We start from the raw sequence: 9882 nt of genomic DNA, 5'->3' as shown, positions 1-9882 counted from the left end.
TCCTGTTAAAGGAACAGTTCACCTCCTCCTGCAGGAGGATCCAGTTAATGAACAGTTCACCTCCTCCTGCAGGAGGATCCAGTTAATGAACAGTTCACCTCCTCCTGCAGGAGGATCCAGTTAATGAACAGTTCACCTCCTCCTGCAGGAGGATCTTGTTTCATTACTCACTGATCAAAATTTTAATACCAGTTGAAAAAAGGCAATAATTCACATTTTGCACGTTTGGATCTAAATAGTGTTTGAACTGGAAAAATAAGAAATGGAATATTTATTTCATTGCAAGTATTAAACAGAAATAGGCTATTCTTCAGCTGATCAGGACTTTAGGACTATATCTTAAGCTCAAAATCCCCTCAATTATAAGTAAAACGTGATACAAAGTAGTCAGTAATATGTCGTTGCCCCGTTCTTGTTAATTACCTCAAAAATTTAGTTTTGGCATGCTTGATGCGAGCATTTCCAAGAAGCTAGAGAGAATGTTGCTCTGAGTGTTGAGGATGGCTTCACGGAGGACATCCACTGTCTGGAACTGGTGTCCATTTTTGTAAACTTCTAAAAATGCCGGTGCAGCTCATTTAACTACAACAATTCATGAGGAAAAAAACTAAAACACAAAGTTGTGATAAATCAGAACAGTTTGTTTAATGTTCGATTCCCGGTTCTTTCTCAGTTCCTTAAAAAAACTCGTTGGGTAAAAATGTTTCCAAACATACTCAGTATTTATGATAAAACAAGAAATAACAGTTAGATATGAATGTGATTTACAGAACTATGATTAAGTTTAAAGTGATTTTGATTATTTAAAGTTATATCTTACTGGAGAAAGCAGTAAAGTTTTGACTAGGTGAAAATTATATTTTCTTTTTTGGGATGGATGTAAATAAAAAAAGCAAAACTAAAAAAAAAGATGAACACAACTTTTGCAAAGGTGTAAAAGTATGAAGTGAGGTCCCAACTTAATCAGACAAGTTAATATGAAACTTCAAGGATCAAATCATGATGCTGTAAACAGAACATGCACTCTTATTGGTTCACACAAAAACTGTAGCACAAGATCAGTGAAAAACTCTCCAATATACAATCTCAACATATTTATATATCCACACTGGAAGAGGCTCAAACCACAGACTCAAATATGAGCTCTTATTACTGAGGAGCTCCAACCCTGTAATTAGAAAAAAAAAGAGATGAAGTCCAAACATCTGTTCTTCTCTGGAGTTTGTGTCCGTCTGCAGTCAGTGTCATCGTTTCATGTTGCTCAGTCGCACTTCTTTCTCTAGCTGGAACTGACGGTGGTCGACACGCTCTAAGAAGTTCTTCCGCTCCACGTACCTAAACACAAACACACGAGAGAACATTAGACTCATCTTATACCACAAATACAGTCTATCTTGTCCACAGACATTGATAAGTAAACTGTTTTACTTTAGGATGTTAAAATAAAAATCGCTCCTGTTTCAAGCAGACATTGAGGAGGATGTTGGTACGGGAGGCATCCATTGCTCTGATTTAATTATCAAATCTAAGCAATGGTCCCCAAAGTTCTTCTCCAAGTCCAGAAAACATGTAGAGTGTCTCAATACAGGGTTGAGTCTACAGAGGACATACATTTGTGTGATCATGCATTACCCTGTGATACATTTTATATCACTTCAGACTTAAAGGGGGGTATTATACATGATTGATTTTTTGAGCTTTAAATCATGTTATAATTCCCACATCAGTAACATACCCAGAGTGTTGCTTTGACTCATTCATGTTTGAGAAATCCTTGAATCTCCTGTGGCCATGTGGAGCTGACTAAACACCTGCTGGTACAAAGCTCCACCCATTTACACAAAGCTCCTCCCTGGAGCTCAGTCTGCAGCCGAGCTCCCGCCCCACAGAGCACCCCTCCCCAGAAGCACTGTTGTGAAGACATGCTGAAGTGGGAGTGTTGGAAATGGTAGGAGGTTCTTAAAGAGACAGAGCTCAATTTAGACTAGGATGCAAAATCAAATTTATTTTTCTTATATGCAACTGAAGGTAACATTTACCAAATTATGTGCCTAGAAAATACATACCCCCCCCCCCCCCCAAGTGCATTGGGACATGTATTAACACATCTTCAGTGGAGTAATAACTTCACAATTTTTTAATTGCATTACATTATCCGTAAATAAACAAAGAACAATAATTTGGGTTGAGCTATATCAAAAGTACTCATAGTTGCATTTTATTTAACATCTCATTGCAGCATGGATTTTGTCAGCTAAAATGCTAAATTTACATTTAAAAACTAATTCACCAGTCTGTGAAGAATTTCCAAACTACACCGACTTGGCAAAAAAAAAAAAAATCAACTGTCTTTGTTTTTCGGTTTAGTTTGCTGATGGTGCAATGAATCCTGGGATATCCTTGGCCAGGAAATATACTCGCATGTAGCCTTCATTGTTGGGGCTTTGTGGGCCACATTTGTTGGCCGCAAAAGAAGGAGCCCACAAACTGGGACAACCTTTGGTGCGGGGCAGTGACGTAAGCGGACGACAAATGCAGACTACGAAGGACGCAGCCCCTAAATTCAGACACAGCCGTGGACTTGTGGACCCTAGTGAGGGTTAAGAGCTGGTCCAGTGCTCCACAGCCAGAACAGACTTGACATGTTTCTCCCTGAATCCAAAGTTTGACCATAGTTTGGACTCGCTTCTTCTGCAACCCTAGATAGACCTTACCGGGGAGGCTGAAGCTAGCTATAAAGTCAATAGTGATGCAATCGCACCATCCCCGCCCCTGTACGGTGTCCTGGCGCATGATCACGCACTTTTGAAATTTTCTAACTCTTCATATACTTTGTCTGCCAAGCTTTACAACATTTTCATAAGTTATAAAGTGTACTGACACATGTCCTAAGTACAAACAACACACAGCTGGCGAGGGTGTGTGTGTCCTGCGTGACTACCCGAAGCAGGACTGTAACCCAGCCTTGAGGAAGGTGACGCACCAATAGTTGGAACAGGCCTTTCTAAAGAAAGAAACCACCAATCCACATTTGTGCCAGTTAACTTTGTTATGGGAAACCAACAGGCCAACTCTGACTATTTTCTTTTTTAAAAAAGGTTTCAGAGTTTTGAAGTAGTTGTCAAAATTATCATAGTTTGTTTAGACTGTTATTGAGCATGATAACAGTGTGCTAAATGACTATATTCATACTGATCATTCCAACTACAGATCAGCAGGGTTCAAACACTGTTGATGGGGCTGATTCAGCTGCACATCAGCTTTAAAAATAATTAGACTTGTATCTTAGTTGTCAAAAACCCTTACTAATGCACTGGTATGCATGTGTAGTTTGTGTAATCAAGCTTCTGATCCAGTGTGCAGACATGTCTGTTTATAATCCTGTGCTGCTGCCATCAGCAGGAAGTTTAGGTTTCACACTGCTGAGACATCTACAGAGTGTCACGCTGCAAAGGGATTTAAATATCTCTGTGGGTAATTGCAGACCATTTTCCCATCACTAACAAATCACAGATGTAGTTAAAGCAACGCTCTGACTGCAGCAGCCTAACTGCTGACTCGTTTTTATTCAAGATTACTGCATTCTGCTGCAAAACAAAAAGGAGCAGTGTCTTCTTGTCTGACTCACTTGTCGGTGGTGGGCAATAAAAACATAAGTCAACAACTGATGAGGCAGTGAAAAACGAGTAAACTCGTGCGACGGAACTGTGCACCTCTGTGAATCACAGGAAAAGTTGAGAACCACTGCAAACATCACAGTTTGGGGTATTTCATATAGGAGACCTCTTCATGAAAGCTGCCACAGCTCAGTGAGATCCCACCTTCAGCCGCAAGTAGTTAGTTGTATTTAATAGAGGGGAACCCCTCGAATTTTCTAATTAGTAAAAATTACGTGTTTAAAAAAATGTTTTGGTAGTTACAAGCAGAAGTTTATGACCTGGCTCCCTGACGTCTGACACCCAAAACAAAGTTTGCAACAAGTTATGAGAGTCAAAGATTGGGTCCGAATTCAGGGGCTGCATCCTTCGAAGGCTGAATTTGAAGGCTGATTGCATCACAGAGATGCACAGTATAAAGCAGTTGTGTTGTTGAAGTTTGGTCATTTGCATTGACATGTTTTTAATATTATTCTTGTCAGAAATCATCATAAACAAGCTCATATGGCAAGTCCCTTAATTCTTCATATACTGCCTCTAAGCTAATTCTGTTCATTTATAATATTAATATTTTGCCAATTTTGATCTAGTTTTGAACGTCATTACTTCTGTTTAGTGCTTTGTGATTGCTACGTGACAGGACACACACCAGGGTAAGAGTGGGAATAAAGCTGAAGGCTAGACCCTTCAAATTCCCAGACACGCTCTGGTTTTTGTGGTTGACAAAGGATCCGGGCCACGTTGACCGGGTCCCTGAAGGACGCAGCCCCTGAATTTGAACACAGCCAAAGTGTGTCTCAGTCTAATAAAAAGGTTACTCTAACACTTTTTCTATTATACAACATTTTGAGCTGCCTGCGGATTTTAACAGTAAGTGGGAAATTTCCATATCCCAGTACAACTGGAGTGACGTGGATCTGTGCCTCAGTTACTCAGAACTAAATAATTTCCTAAATTACAACATGTAGTAGTTATAATAATCAATATTATTCATTTTAAATCAGCTAATTCTAAGGAAGAATTAAAGTTCAAGCTACTCAAAGAATAATTCAGTAAAAGCCTTTCAGTTTCAATAAACGCTTGTTTCTGAATGTTCACCAATAATCTTGTGTTACTTTCTACACAGTGACCCACCCTGACCCATGCAAAATAAGATTATGTGACTTTTTAAATCTCATGTTTCAGTGAAACCTGGATGTTTTCACCAACGTTCCCACAGCCAGACTGAATCTCTTACCCCTCTTTCCCTCTGTTGTGGATGGCCAGCTCCTCCGTGATGCCTTCTTCTGTTTTAAAAGCATCCCAGTCCATCTTTGACTTCTCCAGCGTGCTCATCTTTTGTTTCTTCCCACCGATCCGGCCCAAGATGCTGGACATGCCTGCAGGACGCTTAACACTGCAACAAGACGAAAAACAGCTGACATGAGTGCGCATACACACGCACGCACGCACGCACGCACACACTCACACACAGCAGAATCTTTACAATACAAGTGGATCAGACCTGATTATTGGACTTCTGAAGTTTTCCCAAGTGACTGACACAGTGCTACACAGCAGCTCCTCTCTGCTTGATCTGTTGGTTCAGGTTGGAACCATCAGTTATTTACAGTAAAGCTGATTTTCAAAATCACCTGCATTGTTTCCAGAGGTCTTCAGACCCGCTGTCCTGCATGTTTTAATGTTTTCCTGCTTCAACAAACCTGACTCAAAACAATTCAATGACCTACTCAGGACGTCATCAGGTTTAGCAGAAGCCTGTTAATTACTCATTATTTTTCAGTCAGATGTGTTGAAGCAGGGAAAAAGTTAAGGCCCGTGGGCCAAATGTGGCCCGCCACAGCATTTTATCTGGCCCGCGAGAGCTTAAAAATGTTTAGTCTAAAATTAAGCTGTTTTACACTGCAAAACATGTCCACCTAACCAAGTTTTAAAATCTTATATCCAGCCAAAAAAGTCTTTTTGATCTTGTTTTGAGACTGATTTACTAAACAAGAACTGATTGTGTAAGAATAATAATCTTTTTTTCAGAATATGTAAGATTATTTGTCTTGTTAGTCTGAAAATTTGACTCAAATTAAGTCAAAATATCTGCAAATGGAGTAAGAAAATTTACTTGGTAAGATTCTTGAAATACTTGATTTGATTCAATTTTTTCTTATTTCAAGAATCTTACCAAGTAAATTTTCTTACTCCATTGGCAGAAATTTTGACTTAATTTGAGTCAAATTTTCAGACTTACAAGACAAATAATCTTACACATTCTGAAAAACAAGATTATTATTCTTACATAATCAGTTCTTGTTTAGTAAATCAGTCTCAAAACAAGAACAAAAAAACTTTTTGGCTGGATATAAGATTTTAAAACTTGGTAAGATGGACAGTTTTTGCAGTGTAAAGCCAGCATTGACCATAAACTACACCTGCCATAATGCATCTCATGTTTTTACCTGCCAAATGATGGCATCCCACCACTACAGGGAGGTGCACAGGATTCAAAATCACCAAAATTCGCTGTGAAAATTCATTTAGCTGCATTTTTGCCAGCTACTTTTGCTGTGGCCCAGTTGTACTTGGAGGTGGGAATTTCCCACTTACAAGTTAAAAATTTAAACAGTGGGAATTCCCTGTTGAAAGGTGGGAGAACCCAGATCAGTTATTTAAATGGATGTCTTAAAGAGTCTTAAACTCCAAGCATGTCTTACAGACATAAAAACATGGATGACTCTTAACTTTCTGCTTCTAAACTCTGATAAGACAGAGGTTATGGTTTTTGGACCTGAACATCTTAGGGATCAACTTTGCAGCCTTTCACCTCCTCTGGATGGCATTAATCTGGCCTCCAGTTCTAATGTAAAGAACCTTGGTGTTATTTTTGATCAGGATATGTCTTTTAACCCCCACATTAAAAATGTTACCAGGACTGCCTTCTTCCACCTGCGTAATTTTACTAAAATTAGAAACATCCTGTCCAAAAATGATGCAGAAAAACTGATCTATGTGTTTATTACGTCTAGGCTGGATTACTGTAATTCTTTATTATCTGGCATCCAAAAAACTCTTTAAGAAGATTTTCTGTTTTAACCACAGAGATGCTAAACAATCCATGATGGAGTCACACTCAGAGAAGAGAGAAACTGCATTTCAAATTAGATACTCTACATCCAACTAATCATTTTGTGAAAGCATAATGCCATTTCACTGCAGATGAGCCTTGTAATTTACTGCTGTGTGACTGCACACAGACATTATAAATTGCTGTCAACCATTTAAACAGCAGTCATTTTGGTTTTTCCAAAATTAAATCCGGCTATGAGAACTTGACGGTAACGCTCAGATCACAGACTGTGTTGCTTGGCTTGCTTAACCCAAGGCAAAAAAATAAAAAATTAAACCATTACACCCTAACTTAAACATGTCATGTTTCTAAAAAAAAAGTCATCAAACAGGTTCATCTGTCCAAAAAACTGCCATTTTAAAAAACACAAAATTAAAACAAATGTGATCAACCCATAGAGTAATACAAGACAACAGTCTTATTTCTATGGTACAGCTGGGACGCTGTGCAAAAATGTAAATAAAATAAAAACATCTCAAACTGGGATACAGTAAACACATCAAATGTTCAGACAACGTTTATGTAAAACAGTCGTTTGAATTTGATGGTAGTAACACAAGTCAAAAACAGACCATTGATCATTAGAACCAGTAGACTGGCTCCACTGGCTCTTCACTGCTGAACCAACTCTCCCCAACCACAACCTACAGCATGCCAAACATAATCATTTAAATCTCACAAATTTTTTTTCATTCAAGAGACTGCAAGAAACAAATTTGGAACATTTGATACTGCACTTTTTTCTGGCTTTAAAACTCACCAAAGAACCGTCTGCTCTGTAGAGGGTATTTAAACAGCTAACTTACCCTTACGCCAATGAAGTCTGGTAACTCAGTAATAATTGTCCTATTGGACCTAGCAGCTGCTTTGGACACCATGGACCTAGGGCTGCGTGGTACATGCGGTAGACCAGGCATCACCAAATGGCGGACCTAGGTCCGAATCCGGACAGAGTGTTGGTTCTGTCCAGACCCATGCCCTATCTGATAAATTCACAAAATTATATAATATTCATGGAGCATTTTTTCCCCAGCGAAAGCCAAGCAGAGACACAGTTAGGAAGTTTAGTGGTTACATCTACTACAGTTATTATGGTAACTGTGTTGAGCAAATCAAATTGTTTGTTTACCCTGCATGACCAATGCAGTGAGCTAACCAGAGAAGAGGTGACAACATGGCTTGCTCCAAGATAAGAAAAGTTGATGCAGAAAACCGCTGTTTTAAAGATGAATGGACAGAGAAATTTATGTTCATTCTTCCAGCAGGCAGTTCAAATCCTGTTTGTCTCATATGCTCTGAAACGGTCGCATTAATTAAGTGCCAATGTGAAGCGCCACTATGAAACGAAGCACGGCTCTTTGGAGCAAAGTTATCCGCTGAAGTCCGAGCAGAGAGCATGCAAATTAACTTGCACTTTAACTGAAAGCCTCCATCTCTCTAGGTTTGACCAGGTTTTGATATGAAAGCAAAAAAAAGGTTATTAGGATCTGTTTGCACTTCTAAAATGTACTTTGTTCTGAGGTTTCAGTTTTCTGAAAAAAAGGTTTTAAAATTATTTGCCTGGGACTAATTTTAAATATGGAAAAATAAAAAATTGTTTACTATAAAGTGCTGTTTGTTAATAGTGAAAATATGAACATATCAGATCAAGACCATAAAGACAAAAATCGGACTTTTGTTCGGACCTTTTACTAGGCGGAAAGTTTAGCAACTGGACCTCAGTGACTTTTAATTGAATACCCCTGTGGTAGATGGTTGAAACGGTATGAAGTTGGCCTACGGAAGAAACTTACCCTCTACTGTCCTGTCATCAGTTACATCATCGCACCTGTGTCAACATACGAGTGCAGAGACAACTAAGCAGGAGGAGTTTGAAATATAATGAAGAAATTATAGCATTTTAAAATGCGTAAAAAGAATAAATCCTCAAAATTTCCCTCTCCCGCTGTGGAAAAGTTACGTCGGGATCACCCCCGACTGTCCAGGTGAGCAGCAGCCCATAAGTTCAGCAGGCAGAAGCTCATTGTATGACAGGCAGATATTAAAGCAAAAATGCTGGGTTTGATTATGATTACAGTTTTCTGCAAAAAAAAAGCTCCAAAAATTACATTATCTTTACTTTTTATGATAGTTTTCTACTGCGATATACTGTATACTGTTACCATAAAGAGATTCAATATACCGTGTGTAACTGACAGTAAATTCATTTAAAAAGCAATTTGCATTGTGTGGATTGTTTATAAATGTTGTCTGTTTTTCATGTACACTGTGTTGGTTGTTTATAAATGTTTGTTTTGTTTTGATTCATAATATATGCATTTTTTAATGTGTTTTCTTTTTGTTTTGTTTGTACCTCATGGGATGCCACAACAAAGATAGGCTGGCCTTATAAAAACTGGCAGTAATTAGTTCTAATGAATGGCTGGAAAGCAACTGACAGCAGGACTTGAAATGTTTGCTGTTAAAGAAACAAACATCTTATGCTTTGCATTCCCCTGGTGAAAGCAGCGAGGTACGTTTTGTTTATTTCACTTGTTTGTGAGCCCATGTTCTTATTTTAATGTTTGTATACATGTTTGTTTGAGTTTTCACGGTGATCATGATGGTGATTGTGATGATCCTGGTGATTTGGTGATAATGGAGCACCAGATGAAAAATAGAAAAGGTTAAAATCACTCGTCGAGTTTGCACTGAACTTTGTCAAGAACTGGGGGGCTGCTACACTGTGGTATGAATTTGAGGTCATACCGCCCAGGCCTACATGGACCATAACATCCTCAATTGGGTTGCGCAGAGGTGGGGGCATTACATAGTCAGTGCTCCATTGGTTTAGATCCTACCTTTCTGGTAAGTTTTTTTTTGTGTTGACATCAATGATTTTGTTACAGCTTCTATGGATCTCCTGTGGGGGTACAGCAGGGTTCCATACTTGGACCTCTTCTTTTTTTAATACCTCCTGCAATTAGGGGGCTTTGTAGAAATTACATTCCTTTTAATTTTATGCAGACAACTGTCAGCTACAGTGGTTTGCAAAAGTATTCATACCCCTTGAACTTTTCCATATTTTGTCACATTACAACCACAAACATAAATATATTTCACTGGAAT

At 38.7% G+C, this 9882-nt stretch overlaps 1 protein-coding gene across 2 annotated transcripts in view; it reads right to left on the bottom strand.

Annotated features, from left to right (window-relative positions):
- Positions 1–620: 620 nt before the first annotated feature.
- Positions 621–9882, bottom strand: part of cfdp1 (craniofacial development protein 1) — a 23150-nt gene continuing 13888 nt past the window's right edge. The window contains exons 6-7 of one of the 2 annotated variants that reach the window (XM_014010273.1): positions 4894–5052; positions 621–1335 (exon numbers count right to left, since the gene is read on the bottom strand). In XM_014010273.1, the coding sequence (XP_013865727.1) occupies positions 1245–1335; positions 4894–5052 (250 nt within the window). In that variant the 3' untranslated portion in view covers positions 621–1244. Of the gene's footprint in view, positions 1336–4893; positions 5053–5079; positions 5233–9882 lie in introns of those variants that run through there. The other variant, XM_014010274.1, reaches the window with a different exon arrangement.

This window comes from Austrofundulus limnaeus, unplaced genomic scaffold (assembly GCF_001266775.1).
Source record: "Austrofundulus limnaeus strain Quisiro unplaced genomic scaffold, Austrofundulus_limnaeus-1.0 Scaffold67, whole genome shotgun sequence".
NCBI lineage: Eukaryota > Metazoa > Chordata > Actinopteri > Cyprinodontiformes > Rivulidae > Austrofundulus > Austrofundulus limnaeus.
Note: the sequence above shows the minus strand (reverse complement) of the source record. Positions and strands in the feature narration are given on the sequence as shown.